General features: G+C 45.5%; 1 protein-coding gene across 1 annotated transcript in view; it reads left to right on the plus strand.

Moving 5' to 3' along the window:
* Positions 1-18628, plus strand: part of Efr3b (EFR3 homolog B) — an 84550-nt gene that overhangs the window by 37935 nt on the left and 27987 nt on the right. The window contains exons 3-4 of the mRNA XM_070025148.1: positions 1003-1130; positions 9251-9401. Of these exons, the coding sequence (XP_069881249.1) occupies positions 1003-1130; positions 9251-9401 (279 nt within the window). The remainder of the gene's footprint in view (positions 1-1002; positions 1131-9250; positions 9402-18628) is intronic.

Consider the following 18628-nt stretch of genomic DNA (forward strand, 5'->3'; position numbering starts at 1 on the left):
GCTTCTTGGCTTCCAAGCCACCACGCCACATGTCACACTACACTATGGGTTGTGGGCTAAGAAATGTCAGGATTTGATGTTGTTGAGTTGCTCTCTGGGAATCAATGGCCTCTTCTGAATGGGCAAGTTGGCCGATCGAATTTCTAGCATCCTCTGGAGAATTCCTTAAGAGCTGCAAATCTGCCTTCTTTATGTCTTGGTGATGGATATCTGACTTGATGTGTCTTAATTCTGACTTGCTTTTTTCCCTGAAATTAGCTTGCATTAGCTAGGAGGATTTTATTGTGACGTTTTCATGCACGCTTACAATGTATTCCAATCAATCTCCTGCCCCCCTCCCCGTCCCTCCCCTCCCCTCCCTCCACCCTTCCTAATATGATTTCAACAGGTTTCATTGTTCTGTTTTCATACATGTAGACAATCTGTTTTGACCATATTCATCCTTTTTCACCTTCATTAGCCTGACCCCCAACAAAGCCTGTTTCTCTTTCCCATCCCCCAAGCCTCCTATTGTCCAACAGCTTTCATTAAGGATTTTTATGCTGTTTTCATATATAGTTGCAGGGTAACTCAAAAAATTTTCATCCTGTATCTTTTCCCCTTTCTCTTCTCCTCCTAAGTAGTCCCTTAGTTAGATTCGTGCTCTATGTTTATCCATATTCTGCTTTTAATGACAGCTTTTCATTCACACACCCATGGATGTACATACCCACACACACAAATATAAATAGCTTCATGAATATACCCACACACACATACACACACATGCACACACCTATTTCTGTCCCTATTCATATATATTCATAGTTAGCAAACTCAGGGCAAGGGTGTGGCTTTCTGGAGGTGAGGAACCAGGTCTGTTTTCCTGGTCCCTATAATATTATCTAAGATGCACTTAATAAGCATTTACAAATGGGGATTCAACTGAGCTCTTGTCTACTGCCTGTGAGCCCTTCTGCCATAGACTGGCTGTGTTGAATCTGAGACATCTGTCTTCTTCAGGATGGCCTGGTGAAGACCAACATGGAGAAGCTGACCTTCTATGCGCTCTCAGCTCCAGAAAAACTAGATCGCATTGGTGCCTATCTCTCAGAGAGGCTCATCCGTGATGTGGGTCGCCATCGATATGGGTAAGTTGTATGAGGAGGGGAAAAGAGATTTTTAGAAGCTGTATTATATGGTTAGGAAAAAAAACAATATAAGGTAATTTCATGAAAAAGATAATGGGTGGGCTATTGGACAGACTGCTCTTCCAGTGGCAGTGAAGAGATTAGATGCTACTGTCTAACATAGATGTTTTCACACAGTTTAGGGCTGTAAAGAATTAGCCCAGCCCTGAATGCAACTTACTCAGTCTTCCTGGACTCACTTAAAAAGTGAAGAGGAGCCACCAGGTCCTACTGAAAGGCCAGGTTGCAGCAATTTGTTTATTAAAAGTACACTTCAAGCCAAGCACTGGTGTCTCACACCTGTTATCCTAGCTACTCAAGAGGCTGAAATCTGAGGATCATGGTTCAAAGCCAGCTCAGGCAGGGAAGTTTGTGAGACTATTGTCTCCAATTAACCACCAGAAAACCAGAAGTGGCACTGTGGCTCAATGGTAGAGCACTCACCTTGAGCTGAAGAGCTCAGGGACAGCCCCTAGGCCCAGAGTTCAAGCCCCATGACTGATAAAACAAAACAAAAAATACACTTGGGTGAAATGTTTATCTAGAAGGACTGTGTTTAAAAGAGAGAAATTTTAAAGAAAAATGACTAATCAATAGCATTATTATATAAATTTTTAAATATTTTGTTGTCCAGAGAGAAACCATTAAAATTTAAAAGGCAAACACCAAAAATAAATACTACCAAAAAACAAGACTCACACCTATAATTCTACTTACTCAGAAGGCTGAAACCTGAGAATCAAGATTCAAAACCAGCCCAGGCAGATAAATCTATGAGACTTTTAGGTCCAGTTCGCCAGCAAAAAACTGAAGGCATGGTTCGGTATTAGAGCACCAACTGTGAGCAAAAAAAAATGAGTGATAGTGTAAGGCTTAGAGTTTAAGTCTTACTACCAAGATACACATACACATATACATACACGTAAATAATTCAAACTTATACATGAGTAGCAGGTAATAAATAGTTTGAGGGTAGAGTGGCAAGATTGAAATACTAAAGAGTTTGAGGCACAGGACCCAAAAAAGGCATGAACAGATGGGAGCTAGAATGAAAAGGGATAATATTCAACAAACTAATCATCAAAGATGAGCACTGAAATGCAGGATGTCATCCTATCAAGTTAATAAATAAATATTCCAGGTTTAACCAGGAAATGGCAATATAAAGGATTTTCCTACTTCCCTGGAAAGGAAATTTCCAGAAAGTAATTCTGAAATGTGTACTATGAACTTGAAAACCATCTGGGCACTGGTGGCTTATGCCTGTAATCCTAGCTACTCAGGAAGCTGAGGTCTGAGGATCACAGTTCAAAGCCAACTTGGGCAGGAAATTCCACGAGACTTTTTTTTTTGGTCGGTCATGGGCTTGAACTCTGGGCTTGGGTGCTACCCCTGTGCTCTTCAGCTCAAGGCGAGCGCTCTACCGCTTGAGCCACAGCACCGCTTCCAGTTTTCTAGTGGTTTATTGGAGATAAGAGTCTCACGGACCTTTCTGTCCAGGCTAGCTTTGAACTGTGATCCTCAGATCTCAGCCTCCTAAGTAGCTAGGATTACAGGCATGAGACACCGGCGCCTGATGAAAGTCCACACTTTTTTTTTTTTTTTTGTCAGTCATAGGGCTTGAACTCTGGGCCATTTTTGTTTTTTTTTTTTCTGCTTATGTGGTGCTGAGAAATCGAACCCAGGGCATCATGCATGCAAGGCAAGCACTCTACTACTGAGCCACCTTCCCAGCCCCTCCATGAGACTCTTATCTCCAATTACCCACCAGAGTTCAAGCCCCGTGCCTGACCAAAAGAAAAAGAAAAAGAAAAAAAGAACTTGAAAACAATTTAGGCCCTCTGGCCCAGTAATTCCTTTTTCTATTTGTCTATATCCTGATATTTTCTGTTTGTCTATTCTATTCAACCTTAAGTACAGTCTAGCTTTATCTACAGAGCTGTTCATTATGGAGTTTTTAAAATAACAATGAAAAAGTAGCAATAATTCAAGTGTCCAACAAAAGAAGAGTTCAGTAAGTTAAATAGATAAATAAAATTTGGGAAAATGCCATCTACAAATAAAAAGTGTTTAAAGATGCTTAGCTTAGCCAGGCGCAGGTAACTCACGCCTGTAATCCTAGCTGCTCTGGAGGCTGAGATCTGAGGATCACAGTTCAAAGTCAGCTTAGGCAGGAAAGTCTGTGAGACTCTTATCTCCAATTAACCACCAGAATACTGGAAGTGGTACTGTGGCTCAAATGGTAGAGCGCTTGCCTTGAGCTGAAGAGCTGAGGGACAGCACCAGGCCCAGAGTTCAAACCCCACTACTGCCAAAACAAAACAAAATTTAGCTTATATCATTCTCCTCTTTTCTTCCGTTTCTGCCCTTTTCTTGGTTCAGATTATATAATTTTGTTTGTTAGTTGATTGGTTTTGCAGAGCTATTGTCCCTTGGGGTGGAACCCAAGGGCTCACATGTTAGACAAGTCTTTACTATTGAGCTACACTCCCAACCCCAGACTCTTATTCTCTTTTAGTTCAGATGATGACAGTGACCTTGGGAACTGTCTCCCTGCTTCCCATATTTCCTGTATGGTCTTTCCAGGTTAATATCTTAAACACACAGACTTGAAACTATACCCTCCTGGTCCCTTTAGAACAAACTCCACATTCCTCATCTTGACTTCTAGAGTCTTCCATAGCCTGCTCCTGCCCCAGCTGTGCCTACCACACATGCCACACCTGTTGTAGAACCTGGTCTGGATCTGGCTGACAAGGTGCTGAGATCCAGAAAGCCCAGGGCCTACCAGCAAGTCTTTTTGTTTGTTTGGTTTTGGTGCTAGATCCAACCCAGTGCCTTGTACATACTAATTAAGCACATATAGTATCACTAAGCTATACCTCCAGTTCCAGAAAATCTGAAATCAGGCTACCCTTAGTGTAAAAACAGAATGCAAGTTATTATGTTTCTACAATCATTTTATGTAATAAAATTAGGTTACACACTCAATAGGACAAGCCTGAATATACTGCATTCAGATTATATAAAGGCATATTGTAAAGAATAGTCAAGCAAGTAAAAATGGCATTATCCTAACCTGAACCTAAAAATGACGTACCAGCTATAGCATGAAACACTTAATGCTAATTTTACCCACCCTCTCTGCAGTGATGGGTCTCTTGGTAGAAATGCCTGGCAGCCAGCAGAGCCATTTTAGAATCCTTCCCACTGCCCTTAGAATTGCAATTCAAAATTGGCATTGTCCTGTTAAAAATAGCCTTTGCCGCTTCTAGGTATTTAAAGCCTGAAGGCCTGACAGAGGACTTTAATCATAAATGTTTGGAGAGGGGGAAAAATGTGTTAGAATGTATTCTTCTCCCTCTTGAATCTCCCCATCCAATACTACACACATTTTCATCTTCCTCATCACTAATGGCAGTTTTAGAAGAGCAGAATGGTCACATGCAGACAGTGGGAAGGGCCAAGGCTCCCTGTGATGGTCTGTGAGGGTCTCTATGATGTAGTCCTAAGAGTATGGGCTAAGATATGGATGGGTTCTTGTGGCAGAACCATCATCTTTGACCACTGCCTTCCTGTGTCATCACCCTGTCCCAGCTGTTTGGGACTCCTGGCTCATGGATGTTTGACATCAGAGGGATAGTCAGAAGTGGGCAGAGGGAGGGAGCAGGGTATCTCCAGGGGGTGTTCAAGGTCACAAAATATGCTGGGTAGTGATATCCAGAGCAGCAAAAGGCAAGCATTCCTTCTGTTTCTTACCTTTCTCTGTACATTTATTTTCCAACTCAGCCCAACAGTGGGAGCATCCCCTGGAAGCTGGGATTCAGGGGAGAGGGGTCAGCAGTGCGGAGCAAGACTTGAGTCAGTCTGCAGTGGACACTGAACATTGGCTGTGGTATGCAGGATCCCATGTTAGATGGTCTGATACGGTGCCTGTGGTCACCCAGCTGAGAAGAATGTCCTCAAAAAAGCACATTCTCAAGAAGGAGCTGAGGCTAGGGGAAGGGCAGCTGACTCTAGATAGCACTCTGTGGGCTTCTGCCAGGAGGGGAGCCATAACCCCCCTTCCATAACAGAGGCCAACCCCTGCTTTCTGCTTCTGAGCACCCCAACCCCAGAAGATTCCAAGAGCAGGCTCACCAAATACAAACACACTGCCCAGAATGAGAGGTGCTTTGTCAAGGCCTTGGAGTAATTCTTGGGTGATGACCGGTTCCTCCTGAAGCTGCCTCTTCTTCCTGTCTGCTTCTCCCAGCCCTTAAGCCTGGATCTGCTTTTCCTCTCCATCTGAGTGTGCTTCCCAGCCTGCTCACCCCACTCACTCCTCCCTAGGAGGCATCCCATCTTCCCTGGTTTCACAGGCTGCTTCTGACTGAGCATGAGGCATCAGAGCAGAGCCAGCCTTCTCTGGGACTCTGGACAAGGCAACTTCTGGCCTTTCTCCTAAGTGCCAAGACCCCTAGGCATTATCCTTAATGGTGGTAACTCACCTACTACCTCAATCCTAGAGCCTGACATTGCTCTATAACCTCCCCGTAGCCCCTTTGCTGCCTGGGAGTCCCAGGCTACTCTTCATCCTTTGGTTCTTCCTCCTTACCTGCTGGGATGCACTTCTGGAACCCCTAGGACTATCTGTGGTCTGTACCTACTCTTACTCCCTCCATGGCCCAGCTCCTTTTTAACCCATTCTGCTCCAGGTTCCCAGCTAATTGGATGCCCACACCTGTCACTCCTTTGTACCCCTTCTAGGACACAAGCCCCAGGTCAGATCTCTGATGGTTACCTTTTCACCATGGTTCTGTGGAGTGGGTGTGGCCCTGAGGACCCCATGCTCTGTTCCTTCTGAGAGCATAGCTGGGACACACTGTGGAGGGACAAACATGGAGAGCATTGGGCTAGGACCTGAGTCCCATTGGCTTCCAGTTTCCCAAGATTCTTTGAAAAGTTTAAGTTACTGGGGTCAGAGATGGAGAGCTAAGTGGTAGTAGTACTGTTGTAAGGTGAATCATCCCAGAAGCCACATTTTAAAATATATAATATTGGAGTCTTTATTATACAGTTAATGGGCTGCAGGCCGCCAGTTGTTACAAAGGCCTGCAGCATGCAAATACATACAACACAGCTAGGAAACATGCTAAAGAGGAAAGAGATAACAAAAACAATACCAACAAGCCAATTCAGCTTCTTCAATGGAGAGCTGAATTGGGACTCCATGATGACTGGAGATGAGCTTGGAGACAGGAAACAGCACGTGATCACAGAAACACACGTGGCATGGAGTCCTGATGACTAGGCTGGTCCGGGTTTAAATAGGTCGGCACAGGGGGCAGATCCTCAGGAAATTCCCAGTCCTGTGCATTGGACTGACAGACTCAGTAACCTATCAGCCAAGTGCCTGCCCTTACCTCCAGGGGTCCGGGCACACCCATTACCTGGGAGGCAGGTGATGGGGTGGGGTGGGGAAGGAGGAAGGGTTCCCTCCCCCAGCATGAAGACAAGATGCCAGACCCTACCATCCACTATGTGGCCAATATGGCACCGGCCAGACCTGGCCTCCTTACTTCAGTATGTTCAAAGAATTAGACTTTACACCTCTCTCTTTCCCTGTCTCTCATTCTCTTACAACCCCTCTCTTCCCTGCTGCCCCTCTCCCCGACTTTTGATTTTTTTTGGGAGGGGGGTTCCAGTTATGGGGCCTGAACTCTGGGTCTGGGCGCTGTCCCTCAGCTCTTCAGTTCAAGGTTAGCACTCTACCACTTGAGCCACAGCACCACTTCCGGCTTTTTTCTTTTTGCTTATATGGTGCTGAGGAATCGAACCCAGGGCCTCAGGCTTGCAAGGCAAGCGCTCTACCACTGAGCCACCTTCCCAGCCCCCTGACTTTTGATTTTTGAGGCTGTATAGGCCAGCCCTGCACTCTTGATCCTCCTCCATCAGCCTCCCAAAATGCTGGGATCACAAGCATGTACCACCACGCCTGGCTTAGTTTTACAGTTTCTTTACACTTCAGTTTCACTTCCACTATAGTTTTCATTTTCCAACAAAAAAAAAAAAATTTCCAGTCCTGGTCAGTATCCAATTCTTTTTGTTCCTAGCAAAGGATGTTTTTTGTTTATCAGGATATTCTAGATTTTTTTTCTTTACAGGAACAGGAAAAATAGCAATCTAGGCTCTGGGATGGGGGAAGCGTTCTAGCTTCTTCTTTTACCTAGCCCCAGCTACCCCACCCCTTCCTTTACTTCCAGTACTTACACTCTGTAAAATAATAGTGAGATACTGTCAGATTCCTTCACACAGAAAGATACTCAGGATGATCTAGAAGCAAAGAGAATGTCACTCAACCTGCCCTCATTTCCTGCCTGATGTGGTTGATTGGACGTGTCCAGGTTTCTCTGCAGGGAAAGTCTGACCTCTCTGACAAGGATCCAGGCCAGCCTGTTTCTCCAAATGCAGGCCTCAGGCTCTGCTTACCTGGCTGGCACAGTGCACCTGCGACATGCCAGATGCCTGGTCTGCAGGTTTCCTGGCAGTGATGGTGGTGGCCTCTGAAGGGTGGGGCTCTGGAAGGTCATGGAAGTAGGAAGAAAAATTCAAATCACAGCAGCTTTTTAAAATTTCCTTTCCTTTCTTTTTTTGGTGCTGAAACATACAGGCTGTCATGTATAGTAGGCTAGGAGTCTGCTACATGTATGCCCCAGCTCAAGAGGTTGTTTTTGTTTTGTTTTTTGTTTGTTTTTTAACGTGGTTGTTTGGTGTCTGATATCTTTTTGACCTCTATTACCTTACATGTTTAGACTTGCAAAGCTGTCATTGTCTAAGGCAGTCTGAGTACATTATCTTGTTGTAAGGTAAATCAGCCCATAAGCCAAATTTTAAAATATAGAATATTGGAGTCTTTATTATACATTTAACAGACTGCAGGCCACCAGTTGTTACAAAGGCCTGCAGCATGCAAATACACATAACACAGCTAGGAAACATGCTAAAGAGGAAAGAGATAACAAAAACAATACCAACAAGCCAGTTCATCTCCAATGGAGAGCTGAATTGCAATGCCATGATAACTGGAGATGAGCCAGGAGACAGGACACAGCACCTGATCACAGAGACACACGTGGCATGGAGTCCTGGCGGCTAGGCTGGTCCGGACCAAAATAGGTCAGCACAGGGGGCAGATCCTCAGGAAATTCCCAGTCCCGGGCACTGGACTGACAGACTCAGTAACCAGGCACGCCCACCTGGGAGGCAGGTGATGGGGGGCAGAGGGGGTTACCTTCTCCCATCATGAAGACAAGATGCCAGACCCTACCATCCACCATGTGGTCAATATGGTGCTGGCCAGACCTGGCCTCCTTACTTCAATCTGAATTAAACAGATGCTTAGGACATACTGTGGGGCTTAATGAGGGCCACCTAATGGTTCCAGAAATGATCCTGTAGTCATGCTTTCAGAGCTGTCTTTTTATTTACTTAAACTTTGGTTATTTTTAAAAAGACATTAGCAAGTCTAATTCTTGTTCATTTTAAATGTCTGACTAATGTTTAAAGATGAATATGATTAGGATCAAGCCATGAAGATGAAATCTCTGAACTCTCCCTTCTTCCCTTCCACCCCACCCCCCGCCCCTTGTGCCAGTATTGGGGGCCTCAAGTTCTCGCTTAGCTTTTATTGCTGAAGCCTGGCACTTACCACTTCAGCCACAGCTCTATGTCTGGCTTTTTGGTGGTTAATTGGAAATAAAAGTCTTACAAATTTTTCTGTCCAGGTTGGCTTCCAATTATGATCCTAATATCTCAGCCTCTTGAGAAGCTAAGATAATAGGTGTGAGCCAATGGCACCTGGCATGGACTCCGCTTCATTTTCTATGCTGCACATGACCCTGGCCTGAGAGCTTCAGGCCACTGCATATTTGCAAAACCCCCCTACAGCTTTAAGTCTTACTGATGATCAGTTCTAGTGGAGTGGTCACTTGTTGGACTTACAACCTAGAAATTGTGGCAGCCCATGACAATCTTCTTCCTTGATGCTGCCCACAAGGTCACCATGCTGACACCCAGTTGCCCCCTGCTGCCCTTCCCAGGTATGTGTGCATCGCCATGGAGGCACTGGACCAGCTGCTTATGGCCTGCCACTGCCAGAGCATCAACCTTTTCGTGGAGAGCTTCCTCAAGATGGTGGCCAAGCTGCTGGAGTCAGAGAAGCCCAACCTGCAGATACTGGGTACCAACTCGGTAAGGAGCAGCTCTGGGGCCCTTGGTCTCCCAGCCAGAACCTGGGTAGGATGGGAATGGGAGGTCTGAGTCAGCATTGTGATGTGTCATTCTCACTTGAGGTTTCTGACCTTAACCATGACACACTGCTTGTCCTGGTGTCCCTCTTAGTATGAGCAAAGGAGCATTGATGTTTTTAAATTTAAATAAAATATCTTAGAGAGAAAGAGGGAGGGAAGAAAGGAAGGAGGAAGAAGAGGAAAGGGGAAGAGGAGTGAGAATTTTTTTTTTGTTGAATCTGAGCTTTGAACTTGGCTTCTCACTTGGTAGGTAGGTACTCTACCATTTAACCACACTCCCAGCTTTAGTTATTTTTCATAGTCTCAGACTGTTGGGTATCACTATGCCTGGCTTATGGGTTGAGATTGGATCTTGCTTTTTCCTGGGTTATCCTGGAACCTTGATTCTCCAAGTTTCTACCTCCTCAGTAGTAGCTGATTACAGATGTGAACCACCACACCTGGCCATGTCATATAATTTCTACATACATAATAAAATGCTTCAAAAATAAAATCCAGTATTCTAAAGCATATAGTTGCCAGGTATAATGGCACATATAATCCTGCACTCAGAAGGTGGGGAGGAAGATGATGAGTTTAAGACCAGCCTAAGCCAGACACTGGTGGCTCACGCCTGTAATCCTAGCTACTCAGGAGGCTGAGATCTGAGGATCCAGGTTCAAAGCCAGCCCGGGCAGACTCTTATCTCCAATAAACCACTAGAAAACTGGAAGTGGTGCTGTGCCTCAAGTGGTAGAGTGCTCGCCTTAAGCTGAAGAGCACAGGGACAGTGCTCAAGCCGAGTTCAAGCCCCACTATGAACCCAAAAAAAATAAGACCAGCCTAGTCAGAGAGACCATGGTTCCAAAAAACACAAACCAAAATGAAAGGAAAAAAATCATGTAATTCAGCAGTCTTAGCATCTTCCTGAGGCAGTACAATGTTGACACTAGTATGCTGATTGTAGACTGATGACAGTCAACCTTTCTCTCCCAATAGATTGTTCCCTTAAATAATTTTAAATGGCATTTTGTGAAGTATAAAAGTAGTTTATTGAGGATCGTGGTTCAAAGCCAGCCCAAGCAGGAAAATCTGGGAGACTCTGATCTCCAAGAAAACCAGAAGTAACGCAGTGGCTCAAAGTGGTAGAGCACTAGCCTTGAGCAAAAAGCTTCAGGGATGGTTCCTAGCCCTAAATTCAAGCTCCATGACCAATGTGAGGGGGGGGTTGGGGAAAGTGAGGGGGGGGAAGTAGATTAACACAAGCATTCCCACTGATAGGTCATGCCTATAATCCTAGCTACTCAAGACTGAGATCTGAGGATTATGGTTCAAAGCCAGCTCCAGTAGTAGTGTGCTTTCACGTACATGTACACCCATACCCATACCCACAGTATTCCTTGGAGGGCAGAAGTTGTCCAGGGCCCTCATAACTCAGGGCCCCATGAAACATCCTATAATAATCCTGGTAAAATACTAGGCACTGGTGACTCAAGCCTTTAATCCTAGCTACTCAGGAGGCTGAGATCTGAGGATTACAGTTCAAAGCCAGCCCAGGCAGGAAAGTTATGAGACTCCTATCTCCAATTAACTACCCAATTAACCTCCAGAAGTAGAGCTGTAGCTCAAATACACACACACACACACACACACACACACACACACACACACACACACACACACACACACACACACATCTTTCACAGATGTAGGAAACTGATATCCATGGACAAAGGACAAAGGCTAGCTGCTGGCTTAGTTCTCTTCCCTAGCTGGACAGCTATTGTCAGGTTATCTTTTTGCTCATACCACAGTCAGGTTGAACTTGACTGTGGCTCCTCCAACCTCTGTCATTGATCTGAGCACAAGTGTCTGCTATCGCGAGATGTGAGCATTTATAGGAGAAGAGCCACGTATGAATTTATATATTCTCAAATGTTCTGACTGCTATCTTTCACTTTTTTTTCTTCTCCCCTGCTTCTTTGCTTTAAGGCACATTTTAAGCTCCAAGTGTTCCAAGAAGCTAAGATTTAGACTGTTTACAAGCCTTTGGTGAAGTCTCTATCTGTGAAGAACACAGGAGAAAAGTTGGAGCCTCCCTCTGCTCACTTTCCCAGCATAGTATTGCTAAACTGTACCCATCAGGGCTTCTGTGTGTGTGTGTGTGTGTGTGTGTGTGTGTGTGTGTGTGTGTGTGTGTGTGTGTGTGTGTGTGTGTGTGTGTGTGTGCATGTGTGCGCATGTGTGCGCATGTCAATACTGGGGCTTGAACTCAGAGCCTCAGATTCTTGCTTTTTTGCTTATGACTGGGTGCTGTCACTTGAGCCATATCACCACTTCTAGCTTTTGTTGGTTAGTTAGAGATAAAGAGTCCCATGGATAGATTTGTCTTCCCAGGCTGGCTTCAAATCTTAATCCTCAGGATTTTAGCCTCCTAAGTAGCTAGGAGTACAAACATGAGCCACTGTACCCAGCTAGAACTTCTTTACTATTCTACAGAAGTTGGTTTAATCAGAAAAGAGATTCATAGTAACTTTTCTTTCCAGAGTAGAAACTCTGCCTTTCTCTCCCCTCTCCTTTCTCGCTTCTCTTCTTGGATGCCTGCTGCTTTTGACAAATTACATATGCAGTAGCTGAGGGCAAAGTCCTTTGTCAGGTTGCCCTGGCAACAGCTCCACATACTGTTTTAGTTGTCTTGTTTAGGATAAGTACAGTCTGGAAGGGAACATCTGTATGGAAAAATAAAGCAGTCACCATGACTCCATGGGGGCCTCAGAAGCAGGTGGCCGCCACTTTCTTTTTTCCCACCATGAGTCCTAATCTTAGAGTAGATATTTTGTGAGTGACCCCTTGCAAACAGAGTGTCCTATGAATTCCCACTCCAGTGTGTTAGCATGTCATCCAGGGGTGAGTGGGGGAGTGATTGCTGTGCTACAGATAGATGAGGAAAGTGAGAAGGGCAGGCTGGCTTAATTAAGTTAAGCCAAGTTAGTGCAGTAGACTCAGACTGCAGCACTGAATGGCCTCCTCTTGTACTGTCTTTCCTTCACCGGATCCTTGCTTTCCCAAGAGTTCTGACACTTGTTGGCATGCCAGTGCTTCACATGATCTTAGTTCAGCCCAGAAATGTCTAAATGATCTTCATAGGGGCTTGGGGCTTTGAGAAACAAATGAACCTGAGTAGAAGCTTCTGGCCCCTTGTCCCCAGCCTCTGTGCTGTGCTCCCTGTGACCAGAGGCGGCCCAAGGCCTTGTGGGTGAGGAACACAGGATAAACTGCAGCCCTACCCCTACCCCAGCTCTACTCTCTTGTAGCTTTGCAGGTGTGATTGAGGCCAGCTCTTGAGATAGGGTGTGTTCTGCACTGTCCAAGTGGGTCTGATGGGGTCACAAGGGTCATTATAAGAGGGACACAGAAGGATCAGAGTCAGACAAAAGTTGTTATGATGATGGAGACAGAGGGACAGAGAGAAAGAGATCTAAGAATGCCATGCTGCTAGCCTTGAACACGGAGATCAGCACAAGGCAAAGAAAGAAGGGGGGTTCCTTCTGGAAATTAGAAAAGGCAGAGAAGCAAATGTGCCTGGCTTCTCTCAAAAGACTTTTTCAGGCTCCTGCAGATATGGGAACTCCAATGTGTGAGAGCATAAATGTGATGGGTTGGTTTGTTTGTGCTGGTCAGGGCCTAGGCACTGTCCCTTAGCTTTTTTGTTCAAGGTTGGTGCTTTCCCACTGAGCCATAGCTCCACTTTGGGCTTTTCAGTGGTTAAGTAGAGATAAAAGTCTCATGGAATTTTCTTTTCAGGCTGGCTTCAAACTGTGGTCCTCAGATCTCAGCCTCCTGCGAAGCTTGGATTACAGGCTTGAGCACCATCACCCAATTTACATGTTGTTTTAAGCCACTACACTATTGTCTTTTACAGTAGCCCTAGAAAACTAATACTTCCTCCTGTGGGTCTCTTCCACCTCCTTCCTTTGAAGATCTGTGCTCTCTGGGGCTCTGTGCTCCACCCTCTTGCTCTGTGTGCTCCCCTGGATGATGTCATCACTCAGTGGTTTGTTTGTTTGTTTATTTTGGTTGGTTGTGGGCTTGAGCTCTGGGTGCTGTCCCTGCACTCTTCAACTCAAGGTGAGTGCTCTACCGCTTGAGCCACAGTGCCACTTCCACTTTCCTAGTGGTTATTGGAGATGAGAGTCTAATGGACTTCCCTGCCCGGGCTAGCTTTGAACCACGATCCTCAGATCTCAGCCTCCTGAGTAGCTAGGATTACAGGCTTGAGCCACCAGCGCCTGGCTTACTCAGTGGTTTTTAACTGTCCTGTAGACTAGCATTGGTCCAGTCTCCAGTGCTGACTCAACAATCAGCACTGCCAGCCACCCACATGTGAGACAGGTCCATATGGCAGGTGGGCTCAGGACTGCTAGGGGGTCTGGGGGTCCCTCAGTTTTGTGGCTCCATGCCTCAAGGATGGGATCTTAGAGCAAGGCAGCAGTGCATCCCAACTCTGTTCCCGAGTGCCAGCTTGGGACCCAGCACATAGGATCACTCAGAGGGAGAAGGATGGGTTCCTGGGGACAGCCAGAATGATATACCCCAGGAGTTCTTAACACTGGTTTTCCAGTGTTTCTTGGAGGAAGGATGGGATGGTGCAGGCAGACAAGGGAGAGTGTCCTCATGCTCAGGGAATGCCCCTGCTTTGACCCATTGTCTAGGGGTTGTCAGGACACTGTCAAGTGGTCTGTGGCTCCGTTTTCTCTGAAAACAGCTCCATGGAGTTGCTGTAAACAAGCTCAATGCTGGCTGTGTGGATACATGCCTGTAATCACCATACTTGGGAGGGTGGAGCAGGAGGATCTCAAGGCCACAGAGTGAGACCTTGACTCAAAATAGAAGAATCAAAAGACAAAACCAAAAAGAAAAACAAAGACAAGCTCAGTGAGGAGAAAAAGGCAGAAACCACATGGTTTGTATCATCTTTCCAGCTAGGATTTGTGCCAGTGAAGCAAAGCGAGGTGGTTCCCACTTCTCTTCCAGGAAACTGAGAGTAAAGGCATCAGAAAGGCCTTGGCCCCAGGGCTGCAGGAGAGACTGGATCCTCTCCCTGTGCAGTGTGTTCTCCTGTCGTTTCTGGTAACTGCAGAAAGATCCCATCTATAGAAGATGAAAAAGCTAACTCACAGAGACATGGTTCTTCCAAAGCATGACCAATCAGCTCAGCTTCCCCTTTCAGACCAGGGAGCCCGGTGTGTGCCATATCAATCAATATTTGCAGTCTTTCTCTGTATTACCCTGGCTCTGAATCACTGTCACGCAGTTGTGGTGCCTGCATGCCTATGCTGCAAAGATGGGGGATCTGTGCCAGCGAGCATGGCACCTTTGTTGTATATCAAAGCTGACACTTTGATCTTGAAAGGGTGGCCCTCGCTGTGCCACGGCCTTTGAAATGCCACCTGTTCAGAATCTCCAGTTTATTACTATAGAGACCATCCTCATTGTTGCTATGTCTTAAAAATAAATAAAACAAAAACCTAACTTCATTCTTTCATGATTTCATGCATTAGGCAACTAGCATTGAAATTTAAAAACAAATAGACTATTAGTTATGGTGGATAGGAAGTTCCCGCTGTTTCCTACAGTTAGAAAAGTAGTTAGGCACTGGTGGCTCACACCTGTAGTAATCTTATCTACACAGGAGGCTGAGAACTGAGGATTGTGATTCAAAGCCAGGCTGGGCAGGAAAGTCCATGAGACTCTTATCTCCAATTAACCACTCAAAAAACCAGAAGTACAGCTGTGGCACAAAGTGGTAGAGCTCTAGCCATGAGCAAAAAGAGCTCAGGGACAGTGTCTAGTCCCTGAGTTCAAGCTCCACAACTGACCAAAAACAAAACAAAACAAAACTTTCTAAGGATATATAGCTGAATAGCAGAGCACTTGCCTAGCACCACACAAGGCCATGAGTTTTATCCTCAGCACAGGAATCAAAGAAAAAAAAGAATGACTGTAAAGCCCCAAAATACCAGCCCCATCTCAGCCAAATTTGGACCTATTTCCCTAGTGGGCTTCCATAACAGACAGACTCCTTGACCAGGGCCCCCGTGAAGCACCCCTGAGATCCTCTGAATCATGCTCACCAGGCTTTGCAGTTTAGCCCCTCATGTCACCCTCTAGGAGGCTCAGGAGCAGTGTGACAGGGCTGTCTGTCAGCACCTCCTCTTCCCCGCACTGCACAGGGCTTGCCACAGGCCAGTGCTCTTACCAATTGTCTAGCTGGGTCATCTGGGCTGCTGGGTCATGGAAAGGATGCTCCTTCTATCAAACCAGACTGTCCTAAGGATGCTGTCAGAGTCTGGTACCCAAAAGGAGTTTCTTTTAGTAGCTCATCCTGTTGCCAACCTTATTTTTATAAACAAGACACCATCTCTATTTGGGAGGGTCAGAACTGGCATTAAGTTCAGTTGCACTAGGCCCTGTTAACAGCAGGGTTCTGGCAGAATGAAGCCATGGACTGAACTTGGGCCTGACCTCACAGGCTGCAACCTCTCCTCCATCCTATGCCCTGTGGTAGGGTAGATAGGAGTTCCAGAGATGGAACCCGTCCAATCTTGGTTCAAACCCAAACATCCGAATTCTTTTTTTCAAAGGAGGTATGCATCTCTCTGTCCAGCCTTGATTGACTTCCACCACCAAGGACACATGTCCCTGGGCCTTTCCAGTGCTCTGCTCCTCCCAGCCTGCCTGGGCACATTGCCATGGCTAGTAGTCCAGCTCAGCCTGGGAAAGGACTGGAGCCCACAGAGCCCCCTTCTCTCAGACTTCACACAGGGTAGGAGGGAGGGGAAGGGCTTTGTGACTGTAGAGCCTTGCCCTCAGGGTCTTCTTCATTAGGCCTGGAGTAGCACAGAAGCCAGCATTTTCAACATGTTCCCTGGGTAGTTTTATAAGCAGGCTGATGTCTAGGAACTCACTTCTTCCCTGGACACCTTGATGTCTGCATCTCTACAATGGGCACCGTATACCTTCTGCTAAATTCACTAGTTTGCCAAAAGTTCTAGCCTATAGAGGATGTTGTCATGGGCGGGACCATGATGCCCCACTGGCTATCTGTGTCTTCATCCTCAGATCTAGATACTTTTTGTGGATGTAAGGCATTTACATAAACCAGCAAAAAGTAGGTCTGGAGGCCTGGCTCAAGTGGTAGAATGCCAATTGTGATAAGAAAATCCAGGCAAGGATTCAAGGCCCTGAATTCAAGTCCTGTTATACCAACATAAAGAGAAGAGGTTTTGGTTTTGGTTTTTGTCTCTCAACTTTCTAAAACGTATACACCCAAGCATATTCACAGTCTTTAAACTGTTGCATCATGCTTGAAGTAGATGCAGTATAAGACCTTTAAATGGCTGGGTGCTGATGGCTCATGCCTATAGTCCTAGCTATTCATGAAGCTGAGATCTTAGGATTACAGTTCAAAGCCAGCCCAGTCACAAAAGTCTGTGAGACTCTTATCTCCAATTAAGTACCCAAAAAAAGCCAGAAGTGGGGTTTAGGATTAACTGGTAGAGTGCTGGCCTTGAGCAAAGAAATCTCAGGGACAGTACCCAGGCCCTAAGTTCAAGACCAGTGTGTGTGCGCGCGCGCACGCACACACACACACACACACACACACACACACACACACACACACACACACAAAACCCTTGAAATGATTGACACCAGTGAAGATGGAGTTGTTTGTTTATTAGGGAAAGCAAAACATGAAAGAACTTAAATGTCAAAGATCAGAGCTAGAACAGCATCTAGATGCTACTATAGCTACAGATCCTTGTATGGATAGATACCCTGATAGGGCCAGCCGGGGGCTGTGAGAGGTAGTCTGGTCTGGGAATGACCTGGGTGGTTATAGCAGCAATGCATTGGAGTTTGGGTTTAGCCTTGGTGTATGCTGAATCTCTGGTCTTAGACTTGGCTTAGGAAGGCCTCCTTCACCCTCGCTTCTGGAACTCCTGAGCCTGTGCATGCTTAGTGCACAGTGATCATCACATAGATCACTACTGCGTCTCCGCCATGAACATCACTAATGCGAGCAGTATCATTGCATTTACTGCTAGGACCAGAAAATTCATTCTCAAATATATGTATGCATACATTTTAGCTTGGGATACAAGATCTCCTTATATGCTTTCTGTGTTGAGAATCTATCAGTCACTGGGAGGTAACTATTTACAGTTACAAGAAAAAAACCACCATAAAAATTAATGATGTTAATGGAAGCTACTAATTTACATCTAGGAAAAGTTAACACCTTGTAAGTAGTTCAACAGCCACATAAATTTGACACTCAACACTAAATATAAAAGTTATAGGAAGAGTTGTGCATCCTTTTTTTGTTTGTTTTGTGCAGGTACTAGCTTGAACTCAGGGCCTGGGCATTGTCCTTTAGTTTTTTTCATAAAAAGCTGGTGATCTACCACTTACTTGAGCCACAGCTTTACTTGTAGCTTTTTGCTGATTAATTGAAGATAAGAGTCTCATGGACTGAGCCTAGGCTGGCTTTGAGCCATGATTTTCAGATCTTAGTCTCCTGTATAGCTACAACTAGAGGTGTGAGCAATCATGCATCCTTTTAAAACAAACATACTGGCTGGGAAGGTGGCTCAGTGGCAGAATGCTTGCCTATCATGCATGAGGCTCTGGGTTCAATTCCTCAGTACCACATAAACAAGCAAGCAGACAAAAAAATGTCATTTCAATTAAAACAAATATACTTTTAGGGAAAAAATAATAATACATGACAGAATAACAGACTATAACTTATTGTTAATCTGATCTCTTTAAGAGTTATTTGGGCCAGGCACTGGTGTCTCACGCCTGTAATCCTGGCTACTCAGGAGGCTGAGATCTGAGGATGGAGGTTCAAAGCCAGCCGGGCAGGAAACTCTGAGAGATTCTTATCTCCAATAAACCACCAGAAAACTGGAAGTGGTACTGTGGCTCAAGTGTTAGAACACTAGCTTTGAGTAAAAGAGCTCAGGGACAGCGCCCAGGCCCAGAGTTCAAGCCCTATAACCACCACCAACAACAACAACAAAATTATTTGGGGGCTGGGAATGTGGCTTAGTGGTAGAGTGCTTGCCTAGCATGCATGGAGCCCTGGGTTTGATTTCTCAGTACCACATAAACAGAAAAAGC

Source organism: Dipodomys merriami, unplaced genomic scaffold, assembly GCF_024711535.1.
Source record: "Dipodomys merriami isolate MVZ:Mamm:240054 unplaced genomic scaffold, mDipMer1.0.p SCAF_17, whole genome shotgun sequence".
NCBI lineage: Eukaryota > Metazoa > Chordata > Mammalia > Rodentia > Heteromyidae > Dipodomys > Dipodomys merriami.